Genomic DNA, 25,360 nt, shown 5'->3' on the forward strand with positions numbered 1-25,360 from the left:
CGCCATATGCATAATGGCATGTGACTGATGACTCAAGCATCACCCTGTTGTCATCATGGAAATGAACAGGATGTTTCTTAGAATGAGGAAATGACAAAGAATAGTCATTCATTGAAGTGAATTTATTTAAAATACTTAATTTCATTTACTGTTCTGGTTATTTTGTTCTAGTATTTTGACATAAATAAAGTACTGCACTTAGGTAAATTATGCAAACTCGACTATGGGGTTAGCAAACATCTTCAGGACAAATACAGACAAGCTAAAACAGCTTGTCAGGTTCTTGCATAACTCTCTCACAAGTAGGTAGATAATAAAAATTCTGGTGTTACACAATTGTTTCTCACAAGTCTTGATATTGCAACACACATGAACAAAGGAAGCGTAAATTGCTCATTAGCCACATCAGAAAGTCTTTTCTTTAAAAACGCTAAATACAATTTCTGTCCTCACAGCCATTACCTAATTTAATGTGAGCAACAATTACGCAATTAATGTCCAACAGTTTTCATGACGACCTTAACCTTATTAGTCAAGTATTGACCTCTTACTGTAAATGCTGTCAGATGTTCCTCAAACTTTTGAAAACGAAGTTGACGCATGACGACGTCCTCCTGCTACAACACAGACTCAAAATGTATTCTAGTGGATGCAGGGATGAGTACAAGTGATAATTATGATTCGTTACTGTACATTTATTTTCATGGTCACTGAAACATCCTTTGGAAGGGGGACACTAATGCAGTCAGTCTTCACTCACTGGGACATCTGCTGTCTTGCTTCTTGAAGAGCCTGCAGGATAAGAAAGTATGAGAAATGAAATGACGGCACAGTGTTCAAGGACCAAAGTTGGAGAATCGATCATGTAGATGATCCATTTCTCCAAAAAGTGTAACAGTGAAAAAAAATAAACAGATACAAAGGCACAAACAAACAATAGAAGAGAGAAAGAATGTCTGTGTTGACCTTCTGAATGGCATCTTTGGAATCGTTGTCCTGCAGCAGTTTAGCCTGTTCCAGTGCCGTCTCAAAGTGTAACACGCTTGACCTATAGTTCCCTAGTTTTACTGAAAAAGATGGAAAAGACCATTACACGCTCCCGAGTCCTATTTCTTACCTCAGCATATCACGCGTAATTTTATCACTCGTATTACTTTCCTGTGCGTAATGAAGTAATGCAATATGGACTCACACTCAGCCTGCGCCACAAGCACGTTGGCATTGAGCAGCCATTTCTCATCGCCGATGTCATTTGCAGCACTGAGCGAACGCATGCCATAGTCTCTGGCCTTGATGTGATGCTTCAGTTCTAGATAACAATGACCGATCTCATGGAACAGCCAGGCCTTCTCCAGACCACTTTGCACCAAAGGGATCTTTTCCTCCCAGCTACACATATGCAAAGAAAAAAAAAAATTTTATACGGTTTTTATTTTTTATATAACAGTTACCTACTTCGAGTGTAAAAAATCTAAAATAGCTATACTCACACTTTTATAGCTTGATGAAATTTGCCAATGCGTGCATACACTCGGCCGACGTTGTCCAGAGCCCTGGATTTACTGTCAGTCAATTTACTAAAAAAAAAAATAATAATAATACAAAAAACATTGTTTATCATTTTTATCATGCTATACAGTAAGCAAAAACTGAATCCGAAACACCATACCCTTGCTGGGCCAGCTCCAGATCTTTAAGGTGGTTCTCCAGGGCCTTGTCCATGTTTCCCAGATCTATCAGTGCATTACCTGATGACAAAACAGAGAATGAGTGCCTGAAGTTCCTGCCAGACATTTGTTTGGAAATGTATGTGAATTAGAAATCTGAAACCAGATAACAAATCGTACCAATGTAGCTGTATAGGCTTCCCATTACTTCGGTCTTATTGGGCAGATCTTTGGCAGACCGGCTTTTAACCACCTTCAGCACCTCTCGGGCCTTCCTTAAGCTATTCGCTGCGCTTCCTGCAGTCAGTTCTACACGTAAAAAAAAACAAAAAAAAAACAAGTGGTTATGGACAAAATCAGTGAAGACTCTTGTTTAAGTATGTTAATAACGTACAAAAAAAAAGCAACATTTCCAGACTTAAAATAAGACAATCACGAGAGAAAGTCTTACCAAAGATGTTGCATGTTTAATTAAATTAAATTTTCTATTCATTTTTATTAGTATAGCACTTTTAACATTGGACATTCTCTCAAAACAGCTTCACAGAGATAAAAAGTTGATAAATTTCTATAAAGAATGTATAAGTTTAGTGGCTATAAATTTGTTTCTTATAAATGTATGTTTATCTCTAATGGCTGTGCCGGTGGGGACTGTGCCAAGGAAAATCTCCCGGTACAGTAATTACAGCAATACAGTGCATATTGTTTATTTAAGCTTTCAGCTTTTACAAAAGGTTCTGGGGTATATGTGTGTGTGACCAGATCCACTACATTAGCAGAACAAAAAACAAATCCCTCTGGAAAAAAAAACAGTCCAATTCTCTAAAAGGACACATTTAAATTTTGGTTAATACGATATTGTTGTGCTATGAAATTCATTGAACTGTTAAGTTGACTGAACTGTCTAACAGTAGTAGGTCAAGGTGAATGAGACTGTTGCATAATTTCAATATTGTGACACTAAATATCAGGTTTGTCAGGTGATGCCATGATGAAATGACAGAATGCCATGGAATGGTTTACTAGTTCTCTCACTAGTAAATGCTTAGACATTTAGGATACTTGTTGTACTTCAACCAGTGAGTTCTGGCTCAATATGTCACCTGTGTCTAGCTCCTCCAGGCTTTTAAGGATGTAGATGGTGGACTCTGTGGGAGGACGACTCCGTGTGTGCTTCCACTGCTGCTGTATGAGCTTTTGTTCGCGCTCACGGGCGTAGATAGGTTTCTGCTGCTGCCAAAACTCAGTGCGTGTATCCAGATAAGAGATGCAGCTCATGATTACGTCCTGCAGCCTCTCACCAGAGCGCGTCTTACCTTTTATTAGATCTGAAACAAGACAGCAGCAAAATGTGTCCACTTTAAATTTATCGCCACCTACTCTGGGGGTCAGGGGTGTGCGTGGTAAGAGTTTATAAAAAGTTAATGACAAGTGGAGATTTTCCATAAGGTTTAAATCCAGCATTTAAACATTAGAAATGTCAAATAAATCATGGTAAACACATTTCTGAATTTAATTTATGCACTTTTGGATTACTTTACCTTGAAACATGATTCAGGTTTGTCTATATTCAATGATTGTTCAATCTTACCAATGCCACTTGCCACTGACATGCAGAACCGGCGATGATGAGTGTGTGTCTTTGTTCTATTGCATATTTTATTTCTCATATGCAAATAAACCGTACATAAAACGCACCTTCATCTTTGAGCAGCTTTTCCAGGTATTCTTTGTCAGTGTACAGCTGTCCCAGGAGCTGTTTTGCTGTTCTCTCACGTTTGGGTGTCTTTTGGCTTTGCTCCTTTACAGGATGCATAAAAGTTTTTGGTTGAGCCTTTTTGTGCTGTCGAAAAACAATTCGTGACAAGCTCAAACTGACTGCTGTAGAAGGTAATTCCAGCTGGGTTTATTTCTATGGTGATTAATTAGATAAACAGAGTTGCATATATTTTGTTTGCAAGTGTTCATTCTTTTTCAAAGCTGCTTTGGGAAAACACAGACTTACCTCATCCAACTTATAGAAGAAAGACAGATCACCCTTATTCTCCAGCTTTACAGATGAAGGACCTAGAAAGGTAAAAGGTTTGTTCTTTTTTAATACATTAAAACCATTATATAGACCACAGTTGTACATTTGCTTATATGAGTAAGTTGTTTATATCATCAGCAAACATGCAAATGTACATCAGTTGTTGAGCCCTAAAAAAAAAAAAAAAGATTATAATAGACACAGAAATTATTGATAATGTACAAAAGCCAGGGCCTTTTCACAGACTGTAGTGAAATTGAAAAATATTTGGCACTAGACATTTATGACATTGCAGTAATAATGAAATTACAATAAAAGGTGTTTTTTCCTTGATGTAATTATGGTGGATTTGTAGTTGAGTAGTTACATTTACAGTGTACATAATAAAAATCACTGTAGTGAACTGCAGATTATGCTGTTTGGATCCAACTGTATGAGTAGCCATAAATAACTTGAACTATAAGCATTACGTTGTATAAAATTGCTTTATTTACTGCTTGATATAACTGCAAATCTTGCTATTTCGTAATGCACGACAATTCTTCATAAAGCACTCACTTCCCACACAGTTGTTGATAGCTTCCTCAGCTTTCTGTATACCCAGTCTGAACTCCTGCAGCTCTGGTCGCAGTTTGTGGCCTCTGTGGTAAAAGACCAACGCAAACTCAAAATCCCCCATGGTGTACAGAGCCTCTGCCTTCTGATACACACCCTGAGCAAGGCGAGAGAAATGTTTCAGTCAGTATTACAGCCTAATGTGCTAAAGACTCACTTGACTGAAAGACAAGGCTAAAAAATTAAACCTAAATACATAAATTAGGACGTGTTAGTTTGGATAAAGGTATCCTATGAGAGCTACTGCATTGTCTTTTTGGAGAATGATGATGTGAACATAGATTGCTTGTTTTAAACTTGTATAATTGGAAATAAGTTACAGCCACTGATTACACTATCATGTTTCAATATCATATCAAATAGCACATTTCCTATTCAAGAACACACAGGAGCCCAAGCTCAGAGTTGAGTTCGAACTGTGAGGCCGCAATGCTACCAACTGTGCCAACAAGTTTACCTAAATAAATATATTAAAAAAAAGATATCATAGACAGCAAACACAAATAAAAGAAGGATGTGCTGCAGCTCGGCTGGCATGTAAGTTGGTTACAGTTTGCCACAACATTTTCTTTCATTTGTGTTTGCTTTCTTATGCTGTATAACTTTTTATATGTATAACAGTCAGCATGTTAACAGAATTGCTGCTTCACAGTTTGAGCTCAACTCGTGTAAGCTGTGCAACACTTCTGCTAGGAACATAAGTGACCAGTCTGGTATGTCTGGTAATGTGCAGCATGCCATCATTGAGCATCTTGAATACATCAGTTGTCATTTTGACCCAAGCTTCCCTTCGTTTACAACACAGCATTGGGGACAGTGCAACAGGGTGCATAAGTCATAAGAGAACATCAGTGTAGGAGACTCACAAAGACGCTTACAAATATACACATCCACTTCTGTCTCCTTTTCTTTCACAGTGCTGTCCTTATTTCTCACTTTGAGCTCTCAGTGTGCTTTTATGGAGTATTGTGGCCAGCACTAAGTGCAAAATGAGCTGTACTGTGAACGTGCTTTGCACTTGCCGATCGGCGTTCGTTAACATATGCATGTGTGCATTAAATGAATCAACATTAACATTTTTTGCAAAAAGTATTGGGATTTGAATAAGGACCTTGAAAACATATACATAAAAATGGATGTTTGTGGATTTTTTTTTTTATAATTATAAAACTGCACATATGTTTAAGCACCAAATGAACTCTATTTGCAGTATGTTAGTAACATTTGCTTTGTTTTGTTTGTGTCCATGAAGAATTATGTAAGAATTTGAAACCACTTGAATATTGCCATTTGACAGATGACAGACAGACATACAGACAGATAGAACTGTCATTGCACAGTACAGGTACACAGCAACAAAAAAATGCAAATATTAGCATTGTGCAAACTGACAAGTGTAGATAAATATGTAAATACATGTACAACAAATAAATATAAATGCTCCGGGCAGTGAAAAATGTGCAGAAGCTGCTGAGCAAGTATGAAGAACATACAGTACAGAGCAAAAGTATGAGCACACCCTTTCCTTCAGTGTTTATTTCTTCCATTTATATTTGGATGTATTCATAATCAATGTACAATGTTGAAAGTGTACTTAAGGTGTAGTCTCTTTTGTTGGCAGCTATTTAGAAAACAATGGCTGTATTTTAAACCTGTACTGCTTTACAAACTGCAGATTGACATCTCTAAAGCTACTTCATTTCTATAGTATGTGTAACAGCTCAGAGTATACAGTAGGTTTACTGGTCGGCGCTATCTTGGGTTATGGTTTTTGTCTTGTGCTGTCTGTCTGCACTGTTTTTCGTCTGCACTGTTTGCACTAGATGCACTTTATGTAGCTCTATGTTGTCTCATTTTTAGTCTGTACTGTGTACCACCGTGTATAGTAGAAATGACAAAAGCCGCTTGACTTGACTAGTACTGTCTAAATGTGAGGAGTGTATTCACTTTTGAGAGGATGGATGGATGGATGGATGGAATGCAAAAAGCCTACCTTGAAGAAGTTTTTGTCATCTTTGAGAGAATCTTCTGCGTCCCTAAGAGCATTTTCAGCTTCACCCATTTTCACAAAACATCTGGATCTGGCAACCAAACAGCTCCTGTCTCCTGGCTGTAATAGCAGAGCCTGACACATACACAAACACTACTTAATTACCTTGGTTTTGTTTCGCTTTAAAACGATTTATTTCAATTAAAACAGGTGAAAAAGCCTGTGAGTGCAAAGTTTTGCTTGGAATATCGAGTTTTTGTATTTTGGCTTTGATAAAGTAAACTTGCACACAGATCTTACCGTAGAGTAGATTTCAACAGCTTTGCTATAGTCTCCTTTTTGAAACAGCTGGTCGGCTTCAGCCATGTAGGTGGAAAACGAGCTTTTTGGAGCCGTTTCTCCCTCATTGTCTGACATTTTTACATTTAAGTAAGTACCGAACTCAGAACTTACTTAGACGCGCACTGCTAGCTCTATTTAACAGGCACGACTGTCCTAGCTCTGGTATCCTAGCAACAGGTACATACAAAAAAAAAAAAAAAAAAAAAACGCCGACACTTCCGCTTTACGCTAACTAGCTAGCGTTTAGCAAGGATGCCAAACAGTACAATATATAAAACTTTACAAAAGGTTTTTTAATCTAGTAACAAAATGGAAAGTAAATGAGCAGAAATTTAAATCTAATCAATATTTGGTGTGTTCATTCTTTGGTTATTATACCAAGGGATGGATGGATGGAGATGTGTACACACACACACACACACACACACACACTACCAGTCAACGCTTGGACACGCCTTCTCCTTCAGTGTTTTTTTTTATAATTTTCAACATTATACTGAAGACATCCAAACTATAGAGCATGCATGGTATTACATGGTAAACAAAAACGTGTTCAACAACCTCGAAAATGTTTTATATTTTCCCATTCTTCAAAACAGCCACTTTTTCCTTTCTTATCATTCTCTCAACCTCATGCGGTATTCACCAAAATGATTTTAGGAACTTTTAGGAATCCCCAAATTTCTTTACTACAAAATCCTATACGTGTTTCATTGTTTTTATGTCTTCAGTATTAATTTACAATTTGAAATAAATATAAAACAAAGGTAAAGGTGTATCCAAACTTTGAACCTTCAGTTAATGACTGAACTGAAACAAACAGCTGTATGGGAGGCCTATACTGGGTGAGGAAGACAGCTTCATGTCAAAGGTCATACACCATAGCAATAAACTCTCTCCCAAATCAGATTTAAAAAGTTTTTAAGAAGTGCTGTTTAAGCTAATTTGTAGAACCCGAAAGAATCTCAACAAGGAAACCTAAATCAGCTGACAGACACATCATACATACTTCCCTTTAGCATGATGGAGTCCAGCAAAAGAACTGACGAAAAGCAGTGGGACATTGGTAGACCTAATTACTGTCCCATTTAAAAGTCTGGCCAGAAATAGTCTTTAAGGAAGAAGTGCAGCTATAAAGCCATACCCCTGATGTGGAAACAATGTCAACTGACCCAACTATTCCTGAAAGAAAAAAAAAAAAGGAACCGGTGTGCAAAAAGGTGCTAAAAGTTGAAATATTTGGCTGTAATAGACGTTTGCCAAAAGGCTGGAGAGCAACACAATGAGTGTCTACAGGCAACATTGAAGCATGAGGAAGAATTACTGCAAATGGAGTTGGATATTTGGTCAGAATTAATGGTATCGTCAATGCCAACCCTGAATATATAAACAAACAAACCCTGTATATAAACACTTAATAAAGAAACACCCACACAACAACAGGCAGATACTTATCAATTTCGCAATATCATCAGCGAGGCATCTGATTGGCCCCCACAAACCCCTGATCTCAGCATGAAGTCTGTCTGGGCTTACTTGGAGACAGAAGACTTTGAGGCAGCCTACTACATCCACAAGAGTTGTGGTTAGTTCTCCAAAATGTTTGGAACATCCTACCTGTCAAGGTCCTGCTTCTATTGCTAGAAATGCGAGTGTACCTATAAGAATTAATTTCACTTGAAATATTGATTTGATTTCTGAATTACTTTGCTTCAATGCACTCAATGCTTCTATTTCTGAAAGCACTGTTCCCCCAAGTGCCTAAAACATCTGCACAGTACTGTACATTTACTCATCCAAATCCCCTAGCATAAAATAGAAGAACTACTTTAAATAAATCCCAAGAGTCAGATACATGGGGAGAAACAGAAAACAGGCTAAGTTTATTTACATGGTTATTTCTTTTTTTGTCTTAAAAACGGTCCATAGTCAAGACTGTTCCTTTAGCATTAGCCAGAGCAATGTGAATGTTTCTCTTCTGACTGCACCATGAGGATCTTAGCACAGGCAACATGAGTCATTTTAACGTGTAATTCAAGTTGTTGGAGAACAAAAGCCGTTTTTTTTTTTTACACCCAGGAATCTGCCTTGTATAGCTACTTAATCGTGGAATAAAATTCAAGTAAGCATGCATGCAGGGTAGACATTTAAACATCCAGAGTTCCAGTTTCCAAAATCCATACAGACAACATCCCAACCAGTGAGCTTAGAACTGGGTTCTTTAAATCCAAAGCCTAGCACAGTTTGGTCACTGTCCACCTTGCTGTTAAACATGTATAAACGGGGTGTACATTGAACCATGTGTACAAAGCAGAGGAACCTGGGCTGGAACTTGGTTCTCCAAAACAAGAAATGAAAAACCCATCCTAGAACATCTTAGTAGCAGTGTAGGGATTTACACTCAGGTCCTCCAGCAACTCTACACAGATAAACAAACAGCTGTGCTCTCCAATCAGGCTCAGCAAATTCAGTTAGTGCCTCAAAGATCACCGTCTAAGATCCTCGTGTAGCGTAGCTAATGAACATTCACAAAACATCTCAAAAGGCTCATGCCTGGCTTGAGAATTTACAATAAATATTGATTATCAAAAAAAAAAAAAAACCCAGAATACATTTTATAGTTAAAAAAATTAAACAGTCATCAACTATCAACACGAAGAGAAACACTTTACATTCCATTAAAATGTACAATGCAGCAATGGTTGAATGGCGATGGTGAATTTGTAGCGCTTGTATGTTTGGAGGGAACCACCAGAGGGAACTGGAACACCAGATTTTTAATCATAATCTCCACACTTGTGTATGCAGTGGTTCAACAAGCTGGGACTTAATCCTAGTCGCAGAATGCGTAACTCGATTAGCATTAAAATTTGGCATAGAATGGATCAGCAAATGAGAATAAAAAAAAAAAAGAGCGAACTGCAATGACTGGGAACATTTTTGTACATTTGGAGATGAGGTACGTATAATACATCCCTTCCTACCGGCATCACAAGGTCAAAAGCACAAACCTTGACAATAACTGGCACTGAAATCAGCAAAGTGTTGAGCAAAAACAGATCCTGGATTGGTACAACGAAAGCTGCAAATGATGATTTCAGTCAAAATGTAGCACCTTCTACATTGGGAGAACCCAATCTTGATTCCACGACCAAACAAAACCGGGGAAAGCCATTACGCCAGAGTGGTTAATTAACTAGGATTATTTTTAATTTAAAGAAAGAAAAACAATGTTGAAACATATGTGCAGCTGTTCATGATGCCACCCAGGAGGGAAAAACAATTGCAGTCAAAAGTGTAGTCCGAAAGGACTGCTGGACTTGTCACGGTGTTTAAAACCATTTTGTAGAATGACCATATGCGGGTCCTAGACCTGGCACACTGCAGTACAACACGCTGTTGTACAGAGGTGTGTGTGTGTGTGTGTGTGTGTGTGTGTGTGTGTGTGTGTGTGAGAGAGAGAGAGAGACTGGTGAGAGTCTGTGTTGGAGTTGATTCTGGAGGCCGTATGGGGCTGCTGCATACATGCGGGAGAATGGACAATTAGCCAAACTGGAAAAAGAAATTTCCAGGTCCAGATGCTATGGGACAAAGAAAACAAAATCAGAGAGAGACGTGTCAGAATTCACATCTTTAAATCATTTATCATCATGCCTAATTATGACTGTAATCGGAGCGAATATGTAAAAAGTTGCATAAGGAATATGTAATAATGCCTAATTGACTGTAATAGGAGCAAATTCTCAAACTGAATACAGTTCTTTGTTGCATGCCTCACCTTCAAAACTGAAACCACTAGGGCCACCAAAGAATGCTTTGAATATATTATTGGCATCGAAATCTGAAGAAAGAATAATTTATTTTTTTTTATTAAAATTTTCGACTGACATTTTTAATTGAAAAGCAGTTATGCATATAGAACACAAGACTGTTTTAAATGTGAATCAAATTAAAGCTTTCACAGTTCAGTTTATTTATCCGCGTTGGAAAAGTATGCTTGCAGCATACTCGCACAGACATTTAACAAATTACAGTTTGCATATGCAAAAAAAAATAATTATTTAATGTAATGCTGATAATTTAAAACGACTAATCTAACTGACCATCAGTTACCACTAGAAGAAGAATATATAAAAAATGGTTATTTATAGATTTAATTGAATTGCTGGTGTCATATACCATTAAAAATGTATAACTAAGTGAATACAGCTTTTGTATTTGTTGAGAGAGATACAGACCCATGTTCATGTCGTCATCCTCCAGATCGTGGCCGCTATCGTAACGAGATTTCTTTTTGGGATCCGAGAGCACAGTGAAGGCCTCACCCACTTCTTTAAATTTCTTTTCCTCCTCTTTCTGTATCTCTGCACTCGCACCACTGTGTCGATCTGTGCCAGACAGAGAAGATTTGAAAAAATAAGTCCTATAGTAACTATAGATGAGATACTTAATTCATCCAACAGTGGGGAAATTTCTAGCATTTATTTCTAAACATAACATTACTATATAGCCCACAGGTTATACTAAACAGCTAATATATTATGAAGTGTATGAATATCTAGTACTGTACCTGGATGGTGCATAAGGGCTCGTTTGCGATAAGCTTTCTTGATCTCGTCTTCTGTAGCATTTTTATCCACTCCTAGAACTTTATAGTAATCTTTCCGTTTACTCTTCTTCAGCTCCAGCTGAGCGTTCTTCAATAAAGTCTTATGTTCTAAGGGACAGGACAAACTGTTGTAAAGCAGCAATAAATGGCATATTAGCTCCAGGCTTTAAAAGGTGCAACAAGTGATTTTGGTTGAACCCACCTTTATTCTCAGCACTGAAAAGGTGATGAGCACACATACCTTTAGTTTTCTCTGTCTGATAGACCTTTTCGTAGTCCCTCACAGCTTCTTCGTACTGCTCTGTGTCCATATAACTGCAGGAGACAAATGCAGTCATGAGTGCAAACATTTGCATAAAACACACAGACGGACAGATAGAGACACACACACACCATACCATTGGGCTCTTCGTAAGTATGCTTTAATATAGGATTCATCCAGTTTAATGGCTTTTGTGCAGTCTTCTATGGCCTGCTCCAGTTTCTTTAACTAAGACACAATTTGAGAAATACATGTTTATATATGTAATATGTAAATATCTGCACAAACACAAAATATCATCATGATTAACACACTAGTTTAGATACAAAGATTAAGGAAAAATACATTGTCAGCATAATGTTTTGTAACAAATACTAAAAGCATATATATTGTATGTATGCTGAAATGCAGTATTTAAGAAACATGCATGTGTCTTACTTAATGACAAATAAACATTCGTTATGCAAACACTTCTGGCTAAATTGAAAGGAAGAGGTTTTGCTGCAACTCTTAATATTGAAGATGTATAAAGTCTCACCTTGGAGCCAACGGTGGCTCGGTTGCAGTAAAGCTTGGCATTGGTTTTGATGTTGTTCGGATCGATGGTCAGGGCCTCTGAGTAGAGATTATAAGCATCCTCAAAATTGCCCTCTTTGAACGCCTGGTTTCCTTCTTCTTTCTTCGCCTTCAGGGCTTTGGCATTCTGCAGTGGCAGAAAAACAAAAATGCAGGTTTAGTAATTGGGGGGTGTGGGTCTATAGGTCTTTAAGTCTAGTTGACTGTTGGAGGAGGGGATCTCTCAGAGCTGACATAGCAAAGGACAAAAATGTGATAGAAATGTACAATTCCTGGAAAATCATCAGGACTGGATCTGAAACATATATACAGTGCACGCAAACTACAAAGCAGAGAACTTGAGTCAAACAAGATCTGCAAATTACAGCCATTTAGAAATATGGAAGCATTGGGCCATGTGCCTGGTGTCATTTCTTTATTAAATAAATAGCTCAGTATGGGATGCTACAGGAACACGTACACTGTGTCACCTGGTCATAACTATGTTGTGCTTTTTGAGCATTGCTCTCCACATTGTCTCAATTTACTCTTATAATTCCTTTCACTCTTCTAGAAAGATGTTCCACTAGATTTTGGAATGTGCTTGTGAAGATTTGTGCTCATTCACTCACAAGGGTGTTAGTAAAGCCGGTACTGATGTAGGTGAGGTGAGGAGGCCTGGGGTGCAGTCAGCATTCTAATTCATCCCAAAGGTGTTCAATAGGGTTGAGGTCAGAGCTTTCTATTTTCATTGAGTTTTCTTTGTGCACAGGGGTATTGTCATGCTGGAACAGGCTTGGGTCTCCTAGTTCAAATGAAGGGAAAATCTCATGCTACTGCATCCAAATAAGTCTTATATAACTGTGTGCCTTCAGCTTGGGATAACAGTTTGTGAAAGAACCACACATGGCTGGGAAAATAAGGTGTCCCAAAACTCAGTCAGGCCAATGTCAGATTTGAATGGCTCCAACAGATCATTTTCGGTTAATACAGAACTCACTGTGTTCAATGTAATAAAACACTATGTGCACAGTTGATTAGAGGCATTAACTCTGACTCACTCTGCAGGCCAGACGAGCCTTCTCATGATCCGGTGCCATGCGCAGTGCCTGAACGAAGAACTGCACGGCCTTGTCGATACAGTCTTCATAATATAAACACAAACCCCTTACATACAGGGCATCGCCGTTAGTAGAGTCCATCCGTAAGATATCACTGCAAGGCAGAGGTAAGCAGAAAACCAGGGCGTTAACTAAATTTTTTTCATGATGTAAATGAAATTTTTCATAGCAGTAAATCATACAGTCTTTTCTCTGGCTTTATTTATGTATTCATCATTATTATATGGTTACCTGGCAACAGACTGAGCTTCTGGGTAGCGGCCGAGCAGCGCCAGGCATTCCGCCTTCAGCACCTTAAATCTGTGACACGCAGAGGCCGACTCCAGCGCTCGATCCATACAGAACACCACCTACACACAGACACGCATCGCAGAACAGTTCGAGTCTCTCTGCAGTAACTGCATCGCTCTAAAAGCATCTTTATATCGCTCAGTTTATTTTATATTCGTCGCCGGGAGTCTCACTGACCATCCTGAAGTCTCGTTTGTCGAATCCGATCTCAGCCATGCGCTCGTATTCCAAAATTGACTCTGCATTCTTTAGCTGGAACACAAAACCGTACACGTTGTCGACGTACATAAAACTCTGCGGGTCATAGTCCTTCGATATCGGTTCCAACAGCAAATCTTTACGGTTGGGTTAAACACTGTAACCTGCCATTTAGGAAGCCTCTATATTGTGAAATGAATTAAAACTAAATTGCAGGCTGCAGTAAAATAAACTGCTAATAAAGCAGCAACTGTTTAGGTCATGTTGAAATTTACATTAAATCTAGCTAGAGAGCCAGCGGTGCCATTTTAGGATTTTCGAAGAAACATTTACTCAATGAAGAAAGAATCTGACATTTTAATCCACCAAGAAGAAAAAAAAAACCTGCTGTGACTGCATGCCTTACCTCTTGCTGCGCTTGACTGTTGTCAGATTCCAGCTCCAGAACCTTCTGGAAGCATCGACTGGCAGCCATTGCATTACCGAGTAACAGGTGGCACTTGCCCTCCCGTAAGTGACCCTGATGCGGGGGGAGAATAAATGTGAGCAAACACAGATGTAGGCATTAACTAAAATCTTTCCATTACATCATCCATGGGATGATCAGGGAATTAATTCAGATCTCTGGTGGCACCACACAATGGTGAGGTCAAAGACAGACAGACAGAAGGGGGTGTTTACCCCTTACCCACATACACCCTGTTAAAACCACTAGTCAGCAATTTATCAATGTGTAAAAAATAAAAAACACATCCAAAGGGTAAATAATAAAACAAAAGCAATGTATAAAACAAACATCAAAAATACAAAATCAAATTATTTACGCCAAGATTTGCGTTTCAATATTTAGATTTTAAAAAGGAGACAATTTGCTCGAGTTTTGACTTGGCATTTAGCCAGCTGTTAAAGCACAACTGGATCGTGAAATCAGATACCATTGATTAATGTTACCTCTAGTTATATTGCAGTGCTGAGAAAGATAGACAGTGAAAATATCTGACTGATCACATTGCAAGCTTGGTTGCACAATTGCCAAGTTTTTTTGGCTCTGTCTACAACACAGTGATGGCTGACTATAATTCACAAATAACTCATGTCTGTCTAACAAGAACACACTTGTTCCCTGAAAGATCCAGCATGCATATATACAGGGTTTCTTTTTGCTTTCCCTAAGTCAGATTGATTAATCAATTCATCAAATATAAATAATTAAGAGAGTCTTCAGTGGACTGGGGTCATGTCAAGATCATGGAAAATGAAAGCAAGCCACCAAAAGCCAATAGACAACACATTTTTCCAGTCAGACTTTGTGTAATGAAGAGAAGATAAATATTATTTCTAGTCTCAGATGAGACGAAGACCAGATATCCAAAACCTAGAAAAGGTAATGCAAATGTGGCCCTTTGCTCAAAAACCCACAGTAGCAGAAAATTGATCTAGGTTAACTTTTCTCACCATCAAGATCCTCCAAGAGCCTCAGAACAGACAATTAGTGTGAATCACTGTGTACTGATCCAGATTACTGTTGGTTTAATCAGAGGGCTTTTGAAACACAAAAGTACCACAGCTAGTCCGGTTATTTCCACGGCGGGTGTTACCTCACAGACAAGCCCTTCACACTTTCTTTGTGGACGTTCTTAGAATATTTCAGTCCACTAGGTGACCCCTTACCTTCATGAAGGTGTCGTCTAGTCGCACAGCTTGCTGGGAGTCCTCCAGAGCTTCCCTGTAGCGGCTTAGCATCATCAGTGTAGCTGCGCGGTTGCCATAGTAACTGGCATTCTTTGGGCACAAATCTGTTCAAATCAAAGCAAAAAGTAAGCTCCAGGTAATTCAACTAGGAAACAAATTATAAAGAAAAATGATTAAAAAAAAATTAAATAGTTAACCTGCTCAGTCATCGTTTCAAAATCATAAACAAAACATGTGGTACAAGTAAAATCAGCATGCACAGACAATTACCAATAGCCTTGGTGTAGTAGTTGAACGCTTCAGCGTAGTCCTTTTTAACATAATAAGCATTTCCCTGCTCTTTGCAACCTTCAGCTTCCCTGGGAAGACAATACACACACACACACACACACACACACACACACACACACACACACACACACACACCTTTCAAGGACAAGGCTCAATACAAAACAATAATGATTCAAGTATTTTACAATTCAATTTAAGATACTGGCTTTAAACAAATTAAATAACTAAAAAACAATCACTATAACAAAAATAAATAAATTGCCCCCCAAAACAATAAACTACTAAATAAATGTGCCTTCAGGACAAACATAATTCATTCTGTAGCAGAAATAGAGCTCCAAAGGTGGCTAAAAGGGCCATTTCCTTTGGCCTGTGGTGTGGATTGAAAGCTACTGCAGAGCTCTAATCACTATAAACAATCTCTTTTTAACACATGATGCTTGTTGGTCATTGCAGACAAAAACTTTGATCGCCGACTAGCATCCTTGCATTCTATTCTGATCCGAGTTGCACAGATTGCAACCTCTGCTGTTCGAACATGGCAACTGCATCACAAACATTAACAGAACACCCACGATGTCGATCACCCATTTGCTCAATGAGTAACCACAGCGTCACCACTCAAAGACATTAAGTTTATTAGCAATATCCATGTATTTGTATACAAAGTTTACTTTGCAGAAACAAATATTTCGAAAAAAGATCCTGAAAATAAATTAGTTCCTGAATATTTATTAAACATCGCACTTGACAAATGCTGTATTTGGAGTCATATAAGGATTTCACTAGTTTATGACGTGTTCATAGCATTCATAATGTTTCGTTTGGTCTTTAACCTGGTGTTCCAAATGATGTCAATATTTCCAGGTCACTTCAAATAAGATTCGGTACAACTATGAAACTAGTATAACTGAACGGTTACAACATTTACTTTTCCCCAATAATCACAATTAAGTTATAAATAAGGCAAGTGAAGGTGGCTATGGTTTGTTTCATAATGGCGCTTCGCTAATCATAGCGAGGGTGTATTTCACAGCCCTGAGTCTATTCTCTGCTCCAAAGAGCTGCCATAAGCTAAATCATTTATATAACTGTGATTTATGTGGATCATGTTAAAAAAGAAATATACAATTTTCTCTATATCTTATATGCTACAGTATATATTTTATTATTAGTATTATTATAATTTTTTTTGTAAGTATTATGATCAGGTCAATGAAATGCTTTGCTGGGTGTTGCGCAAAATGTAGCAGGATCGAACTATGAGAAACGACAGAGCGACTCTGGTTCGCATTCGTATGAACAAAATGGCACTATTACAGGTGGGGTCGGATTTACATAACCGGGACAGAATCATTAATACAAAACATTCAATAACAATAAGCAAACCAGAATTGATTAAGGAGGCACTGGATGCGTCGCGACAAAAGTGCCATTTTTTAACTACCCAAGTCTGCACTCGGGACCGATACTGGCCGCTTTCATGGCGTGGCTCAAACAATCATGTTCCTACTTCATGGGGAATTCCTTATAAGCATGGATTGATCAGGCAATTCCTTGCCACCTTTGAGTTCATGTAAGTGTGCTAAACAGTAAGCGCCACATTTCCTGCGTTTTTTATTGCTTTCGTTTATTATCTACCATCAGGACGGAGGTTATAAAGCATTCGGGCCGTCACATCAAGACTGTGCAAAAGCTTCCCCCCCAAACCATCAGGCTCCTCATCACACAGAACTGAACTCTACATAGCGCGCACACACACACACACACACACACACACACACTTCACTTTGTGTTACTGAACTGTACAACCCGAGATCAACACACTCTCATCACGCAAATTATCGGGGGTTGGCTATATTTAATCATATTATACCATGTTTACATGCCGTTTTTTACACCTCTCGATCGGTTTACTGGTCGGCGCTATTTTGTGTTGTCTGTCTGCACTGTTTTTTTTTTGTCTGCACTGTTTGCACTTTATGTGCCAAGGACACTTTAGTCCTTGCTTTGTCTTCTGTTGTGTAGTTTTATGTAGTGTGATGTTGCTTTGTGTTTGTTCAATGTAGCACGGGGTTTCTGGAGGAACGTTGTCTCATTTCGCTGTGTACTCGTCAGCTATATATGGTAGAAATGACAAAAGCATCTTGACTTGACTGATACCAACAAAAAGCAGTGTGAACAGAAGTGGTTTTGGATCGTGACACATTGTACAGGAATACCTGCAAACAGTGAGCTGTTCTCTTAGACACAGTCTTGCCTCATTGTTTGCAGGTATTCCTGTACAATCATGTATCCAAAAAGCACTGTTTTTAGCTGCTCGGGTCGCATGAGACGCGACTTTTTCCACACAAGCGCTCACACAATGCTGCAGTCCCATGAAAAGCTAAATCATTTATATAACTGTGATTTATGTGGATCATGTTAAAAAGAAATATACAATTTTCTATATCTTATATGCTACAGTATATATTTTATTATTAGTATTATTATAATTTTTTTTGTAAGTATTATGATCAGGTCAATGAAATGCTTTGCTGGGTGTTGCGCAAAATGTAGCAGGATCGAACTATGAGAAACGACAGAGCGACTCTGGTTCGCATTCGTATGAACAAAATGGCACTATTACAGGTGGGGTCGGATTTACATAACCGGGACAGAATCATTAATACAAAACATTCAATAACAATAAGCAAACCAGAATTGATTAAGGAGGCACTGGATGCGTCGCGACAAAAGTGCCATTTTTTAACTACCCAAGTCTGCACTCGGGACCGATACTGGCCGCTTTCATGGCGTGGCTCAAACAATCATGTTCCTACTTCATGGGGAATTCCTTATAAGCATGGATTGATCAGGCAATTCCTTGCCACCTTTGAGTTCATGTAAGTGTGCTAAACAGTAAGCGCCACATTTCCTGCGTTTTTTATTGCTTTCGTTTATTATCTACCATCAGGACGGAGGTTATAAAGCATTCGGGCCGTCACATCAAGACTGTGCAAAAGCTTCCCCCCCCAAACCATCAGGCTCCTCATCACACAGAACTGAACTCTACATAGCGCGCACACACACACACACACACACACACTTCACTTTGTATTACTGAACTGTACAACCCGAGATCAACACACTCTCATCACGCAAATTATCGGGGGTTGGCTATATTTAATCATATTATACCATGTTTACATGCCGTTTTTTACACCTCTCGATCGGTTTACTGGTCGGCGCTATTTTGTGTTGTCTGTCTGCACTGTTTTTTTTTTGTCTGCACTGTTTGCACTTTATGTGCCAAGGACACTTTAGTCCTTGCTTTGTCTTCTGTTGTGTAGTTTTATGTAGTGTGATGTTGCTTTGTGTTTGTTTAATGTAGCACCGGGGTTTCTGGAGGAACGTTGTCTCATTTCGCTGTGTACTGCGTCAGCTATATATGGTAGAAATGACAAAAGCATCTTGACTTGACTGATACCAACAAACAAGCAGTGTGAACAGAAGTGGTTTTTGGATACGTGACACATTGTACAGGAATACCTGCAAACAGTGAGCTGTTCTCTTAGACACAGTCTTGCCTCATTGTTTGCAGGTATTCCTGTACAATCATGTATCCAAAAAGCACTGTTTTTAGCTGCTCGGGTCGCATGAGACGCGACTTTTTCCACACAAGCGCTCACACAATGCTGCAGTCCCATGAAAACCTGAATTATTATTATTTTTTTTAATAGCAACCAAGAAACCTTTGAAACAAAGTAATTTGAAGTGGCGAGTTACATTATTCCCCATGTAGTGAAAATAATATATATAAATCCATTGTCTTCAAGAGAACCAAAAACTTGAGGCCCAAACAGCAAAAAAATCTGTCATGAAAAATTAATTTACTCATGATGCAGCGTTTTAGCGTTAGGCTCCAGAATTCAGTCTGGTGACCCTGGCCAAACACAACTCCACGTACTGTACAGAAAATTCATTTAGGCATCTCCTAATCACGTCCTCTATATATAAATTACACAAAAGATTTGCCGTTGGTTGTCAGCGAGCTAACAATCTTAAAAACCAAGTATCCCAACACGCTGAACTCTAAAGGAAGCCACTCATGATCTTTTACTCCAAACCATATCTTCATGCGGCTGGCTTTGTGTACAGGGGAATCCTCATGCTGGAACAGGTCTGGGTCTCCTAGTTCATGTGAAGATTAGGAGCTTAAAAACACCACTACGTGTGAGGTGAACACACTCGGTGTCGATACTGAACACGGGTTAAAGATGTGCCTCTTCAACCGTCCAACTCAAATTTGCATAAAGTCCGTTTTATCATGCATTGATACCTCAGGGGATGCCATAAGCAGATATGAAAAGAAGCATGTGAAGGCAAGACATGATGCTTAAACAAAAGACTGTTCCTGTGTTCGGACTGAGGTACGAAAAACTAAATCAGGCTTTCAGAACAAAGAGGACGCTTATTTTTAACAAAACTCGATGCCTCGGGTATGAAAAGTGACCGTTTACAGATTTTATGTAAACTCAAACTGCTGCAAAATAAAACATTTCCTCTCCATTTTTACATTTTTAAATAGACAAAAAAAATACAATGACGTCATTCTTGTTCAAGGATCATTATTCCTTTCCATACGTTTATGGTACCTTTTGTAATCTGATCGTTTCTGTAACGTCTCTGAGAAGAATCCTGGACGGATTTAACTGAAGGACAATAAAGAACCCAAAAATCACCTTGCGTTTGGGGCTACCTCACGCTGAATCGGAAATCTCCTGATCCGATCCTGACTAAGAGCCTGCTATACATCAAACTGACAGGAAGCCTGGGAACAGTTTATCTCTGGAATTTTCTCTTATTCTTATTAAAATAGCAGCAATGTCCCTGCTACGGTCCTTTTTCACCACTGCACACTGTTCTTATCATCAACACGGTTGCAGGAAAGCGAACAGTGGCGAAAAACCCAGCCGACATTAACCCAATTAACAACATTTAGCTTTAGACTACGATAGGAAGTAAAGGTGCAGGTACACCTGGGCCAGGTTCAAGTGCTTCAGAAGAGAGTTACTCTGGAAAAAAAAAAGGGGGGATTGAAAAGAGAACTGCACTGCGGGAAAGTAAATGCATATAGGTCACTCACTCTTGAAGTCGACGGTAGATATTACATCCTGTGTACTTGTGAAAAGAACCGGAGGATATGACAAGTTTAGAGATACTGCAGATGATATTTCAGAATACATTATACACAAACACTTGCTGAAACTGAAAGGAAGGGTTTATACAGAATTGAGTAATATAGACATACCTTCAAGTATCATGATACGGTTAAATAAGTATTTCGGTTTTTCGTTAGGTGCCAAACAAAATGCCAGAAACCATCTCGAAGTTATAAAAATGGCAAATGTAGTTACATTTATTTCACGATTTCTTACATTATTGTGGTTTTTGGTCATAACGAATAAAGTATGCAAATACTTGCACCTCAAATTGTTACCGAAAATCTGAATACCTTCCATCCTTCTGGAGTTTATCGATCATCGTGTGATGTAGGACTGCTGCTACTGATTATTTTAGTAATAGATTATTCTAACAATCATTCAATCGAATAATCGGATATGAGGTTCTTGTTCTTTATTAAAAAGAGCGATACTAAATATGAGAGAGAAAATAAGACGGGTCTCTTAAATCGAACAATTTTTGTTTTGCTTTTTTTTATGTACGTTGCTGAAATAGCATAAGAGAATATTGTTAAAAAAACAAATTGATTTTCTGCATTTAATAGCCATATTACATTAAAATTCAAATGCATTGCCTATTGCATTGACTATTCGTTTACTGAAACTCAACAATTCAAACTCATGTTTTTATTTATTAAAATCCCGCACAGTATCGCAATGTGGTTTTCTCGTCTCCGTAAAGGCTGCTCCCCACGAACTAAATGTGTGTGTTTATCGCCAGCTTTAAAAACGTGCTCCACTACCTGCTCTAAGCAGGGACTTATTAATAAAAATAAATTCAATTTCAAATTAGTTTTTAAAGCGGTAACCGCACTGTACAGTAATTTTACATTTTGGTTTGAAATGATCGTAAACTTTCTGCCGTTTTTTGGCCTGAACCTTCTCCTCACCCCTCGCTGTTCCTCCATTTTTCATTCTGCAGCGTCTTCTGTGTCCAGAGCTCTTCAGAGTTTAGCGGGTGGTGCATCAGTAATAATAGTCCGTGGGAAACACAGTGCTCCATGTTTTGATAAATAGACTAAATTATTCGTAGAATCATTACAGCTCTAGTGTGATGTGACCCAGAGCAAGGCTGAGTTACCTTTACTGTGAAGTGGTTACATTTTTCCCCCGATTATATTGTTTTATTCCTCTTATAAACACAGCTATTTGCCAACAAAGGCAATTTATTCAATGTTTTCTTCATTTACATTAATTTCTAGTTGTAATTTGTGAGTACCAACAGCCTCTTATTCCCATTAACATGGAGATTCATTATTTCTTATGCGTACAATTTTTTAATAGTATAGCGTGAATTTGTAGGCTGCTGAAATGTATAAGGAAAAGACGGGACCAGAAAGATGAGCTTTTTTGTGGTTCTCAATACTACCCCCTCCCGCCTTTGAAAAGCAGAAGCGTGTGAATGAAGGTCGGTAGTGAGAACTGGTGGGTTGTATTGTTGGAATTTAGTGACCTGGAATGAAAAATGGACTGGTCGAGGGATTTATGGTTTGAAATGAAGAGGCCATGAGAAATCCTATTCCCCTAATAATGCATGTCGCAGATGTTTTATACAAACCCGGAAGTTTGTGGCAAATCAAGTGCTGAATGAGAAGAGGCGGCATCCGGAACCGTAAAGAGATTTGAGGAAGCGCATTTTGTCTCAAATAAAAGTTTTTGATCATGTTCGGTTTATTGAAAGGTTTAATCCCATCCCGCTTTATTCCAAATGAGGTGTTTATATTGAGCATTTTTATTCGGGTTGGACTTTTAAACCGATTACAATGCTCTATGCAAACGCACCTACTGTAGCACTCTCAATCTGTCCGACCCATTCCAGCACTGAGCAGCCCTCAAAACACCCATCACATAACCAACAACTAGACTTTCTTGGGAATTTCTTGAAGGAAAACCAACAAAAAAACAACAACAAAAAACACAACCATATTTGTTGCCAATGTAATGTGCTTAATATTGTAAAGAGAAAGATATTCCCAGGGTGGGGCATGTACACTGTATTGAACAGTGGAGTCAAAAACAGAGGGGGAATAAATGACACACTGTCTAAGAAGAGGGCCAAACACAGGCAACATTTAATGAACTAGACCGAGAGGATAAGATAAATTTAGAAAATAACAGTATGTAAAAGCAGTCCATTTGCCCAAACGAGATGCTTGGCATTTTTTCTAGGCTGTCAGCTCATTAAAGTTTGGGTATAGGTTTTGTGCAGACAGGAAGTGGAGCTGGAGGTAGCAGATCTGAAGATGTTAAGGTTTTCGTTGGCAGTGAGGACGATGGTCAGGATTAGAAATTAGTTTATTAGAGGGACAGCGCATGTAGGACATTTTGAAGACACGGTGAGAGAGGTGTGACTGAGATGGTTTGGACATGGGGTATATCAGTAGGAGAATGCTGAAGATGGAGCCCTCAGGAAGCAGGAAAAGAGGAAGACCAAGGAGGAGGTTTATGGATGTGGTGAGGTAGTTGGTTTGAAAGAGGTAGATGTAGAGGACAGGGGGGTATGGAGACGGATGTGGGGGTATGGAGATGCTGAGGGGATCCCTAATTGGAGAGGTGTAGTGTAAGGTGAGACGAGGCGCCTGCGTTCGCTTTAGTTCATCTTCAGAACACAGACTAGTTGCTCAGACATTTGGATTTCCAAAACACGTAGTGTTTGAGCAGCCTGTAGATAAAAATGGGGTCAAATAAAAATAGTGTGGAAACTCTGTCAAACTTTATCAATTAAAACAGAAATGTAATATTACTTCACTGCCTGGACATAACGGCTCTGTGTGCCGGAAGAAGGTTTTCGACATTGGCATGTCTGGTATGGAGAATTTGATTGGCTGAGCACAAGATTGGTACAGCACTGGGCATTGACAATTAACATTTACTTTTTTTTCTTAATTAATTGAATTTCCTTTTTTATAGACAATAACACTAAGGGACAGGTATAAAAATCTCTAAATATCCTGGGTTTTTATTTTGGGGATGGAAATTCGCCCTAAATACTGACCCCAGTTGAGTCTCTCTATCTCTCTCACACACACACACTTCCTGTGCATAGGGTTACACTCCCAAAACGGATTGGCATGTTAAGGTGTGTGTGTGTGTGATTGCTTCGGGAAAACGTAGCAAGACAGAAACTTCCAGAAGTTTATAAGCGGTGTCTTATTTAAAGGTGCACTTCCTCTTAAAGGGATCGCTCACCGACACGCGAGTGACGCAAGCAAAAAAAGGGGGCGCCGGTTTATGACGTCATATTCATTTTTTTTTTTCACGCGCAAAGAAGAATATTATTTTTTTTCCCAAATAAATATTATAAATGTAGATTGAGTGCACACATTTTTTCCCCGTTGCTATTTAAATTCAGCCGACATTAAATAACCGGCAAACAGCAAATCGAAACTTTTGCAAAAAAGAAAGAAAAAAAAGAAAGAAAAAAACAGAGAGACTGGACTCCAATTAAAAAGGTCATCGCTTCTTTTTATAGCGAACTGAACAGTGGAGGCGTGTGAACTATTTAAAGACGTGATATCGCGCGGTGAATGATGGGCTAAATGCGGACGGCGACGCGCAGCCCGGCATGCTGATTAGCACGTGTTTACACGATTCACATCAACATACCATGGAGGAAATTAATCTGAAATATCACGATTAACTCACTCCATTAATGAAAATCGTTTCAAAGTGTCTAACAAAGCATATAAGGAGCATCATGGCTGTGCTCATGGCTAATCCAATTCAGATCGCTTTAGCTAGCACTCAAAATAAAAATAACAACAGATTGCGCTGAAAACCAAGTTGGAATCATTATTATGTAATATTTAAAAGCAGAATTAAAAAAGATGGATTATATAAAGACCCTATAAATCATGCTAATACGCGGTTTAGCCTTTTAGGCCAACAAAAACAGCAGCTCAGAAATGTCCATTGGGACGTGTGTTTTAATTAATGGCGTGTCTTTTTTTTTTTTTGCAATGTCACGTATCATACGCATGTTGCATGTGTTTGTTTTCTTTTTCCCCTTTCTCTATAAATCTAAAAAAAATAATACCTTTCCAGCTCTTCGTCGCTGAGCGAGTCCATCTCCGGCTCCGCAGTCGCGTTGTATGCAGCCGCCGCCATTTTGCTGTCAAGCACCACGAACGGCGTGCGAGCGCTTTGACGCACGTCGCTCGACCACGCCCCCGGTTACACGTAAGCTCCGCCTTCTCGGAATACAAGCTCCGGAAGTGGGAGAAGTGGGAGTCTTGCATCTGTGACCCGTCAACGTGTCCGCCATGTTGGAAAGGGCAATAATTCCCTATATCAGTGAATCACAATGACAATCAAGTATTATGGGTCACATGTACACTGGATTTGTCATGGTGTGCTGATGCTATTAAAACTAGGAAAAAAGACAAATTAATAAAGATATTGATTGTACTATTAGTAAATTGTACATGTTGCTCGAGTTAGATTTTAAGTTGCCGACTTCATGGCCATCTTAGC

At 38.8% G+C, this 25,360-nt stretch overlaps 2 protein-coding genes across 2 annotated transcripts; both read right to left on the reverse strand.

The window, feature by feature from the left end:
* Window positions 1-107: 107 nt before the first annotated feature.
* odad4 (outer dynein arm docking complex subunit 4) lies at window positions 108-6,817 on the reverse strand. Its single transcript, XM_046866880.1, has 12 exons — window positions 6,602-6,817; window positions 6,305-6,436; window positions 4,255-4,408; window positions 3,673-3,734; window positions 3,366-3,510; window positions 2,771-2,995; window positions 1,848-1,976; window positions 1,670-1,748; window positions 1,491-1,577; window positions 1,193-1,389; window positions 967-1,067; window positions 108-792 (listed from the first exon to the last, which is right to left on the reverse strand). The coding sequence occupies exons 1-12, from the start codon at window positions 6,716-6,718 to the stop codon at window positions 757-759; spliced, it is 1,464 nt and encodes a 487-aa protein (XP_046722836.1). The 5' UTR covers window positions 6,719-6,817; the 3' UTR covers window positions 108-756.
* Window positions 6,818-8,497: 1,680 nt separating this feature from the next.
* On the reverse strand, window positions 8,498-25,072 carry dnajc7 (DnaJ (Hsp40) homolog, subfamily C, member 7). Its single transcript, XM_046866879.1, has 14 exons — window positions 24,924-25,072; window positions 15,642-15,730; window positions 15,351-15,475; window positions 14,086-14,199; window positions 13,659-13,733; window positions 13,422-13,540; window positions 13,131-13,284; window positions 12,053-12,217; window positions 11,651-11,742; window positions 11,494-11,567; window positions 11,214-11,360; window positions 10,882-11,031; window positions 10,422-10,484; window positions 8,498-10,224 (listed from the first exon to the last, which is right to left on the reverse strand). Exons 1-14 carry the CDS (start codon window positions 24,992-24,994, stop codon window positions 10,187-10,189), a joined length of 1,476 nt encoding a protein of 491 aa, XP_046722835.1. The 5' UTR covers window positions 24,995-25,072; the 3' UTR covers window positions 8,498-10,186.
* Between the last annotated feature and the right edge of the window lie 288 nt (window positions 25,073-25,360).

The sequence above is a fragment of the Silurus meridionalis genome, chromosome 14, assembly GCF_014805685.1.
Source record: "Silurus meridionalis isolate SWU-2019-XX chromosome 14, ASM1480568v1, whole genome shotgun sequence".
NCBI classification, from domain to species: Eukaryota; Metazoa; Chordata; class Actinopteri; order Siluriformes; family Siluridae; genus Silurus; species Silurus meridionalis.

Excerpts from the sequence above, each read along its gene's own strand:
- dnajc7 (XM_046866879.1), bottom strand. The coding sequence starts at position 24,994 with ATGGCGGCGGCTGCATACAACGCGACTGCGGAGCCGGAGATGGACTCG. Across the intron at positions 13,734-14,085 it reads ACAGTCAAGCGCAGCAAGAG|CTAAAGAATGCAGAGTCAAT; the intron begins GTAAGGCATGCA and ends TTTGTGTTCCAG. Across the intron at positions 10,485-10,881 it reads GGATGACGACATGAACATGG|ATTTCGATGCCAATAATATA; the intron begins GTCTGTATCTCT and ends TTCTTTCTTCAG.
- odad4 (XM_046866880.1), bottom strand. The coding sequence starts at position 6,718 with ATGTCAGACAATGAGGGAGAAACGGCTCCAAAAAGCTCGTTTTCCACC. Across the intron at positions 6,437-6,601 it reads CTGTTGAAATCTACTCTACG|GCTCTGCTATTACAGCCAGG; the intron begins GTAAGATCTGTG and ends TGTATGTGTCAG. Across the intron at positions 1,977-2,770 it reads CCTGGAGGAGCTAGACACAG|AACTGACTGCAGGAAGCGCA; the intron begins GTGACATATTGA and ends TTTTACGTGTAG.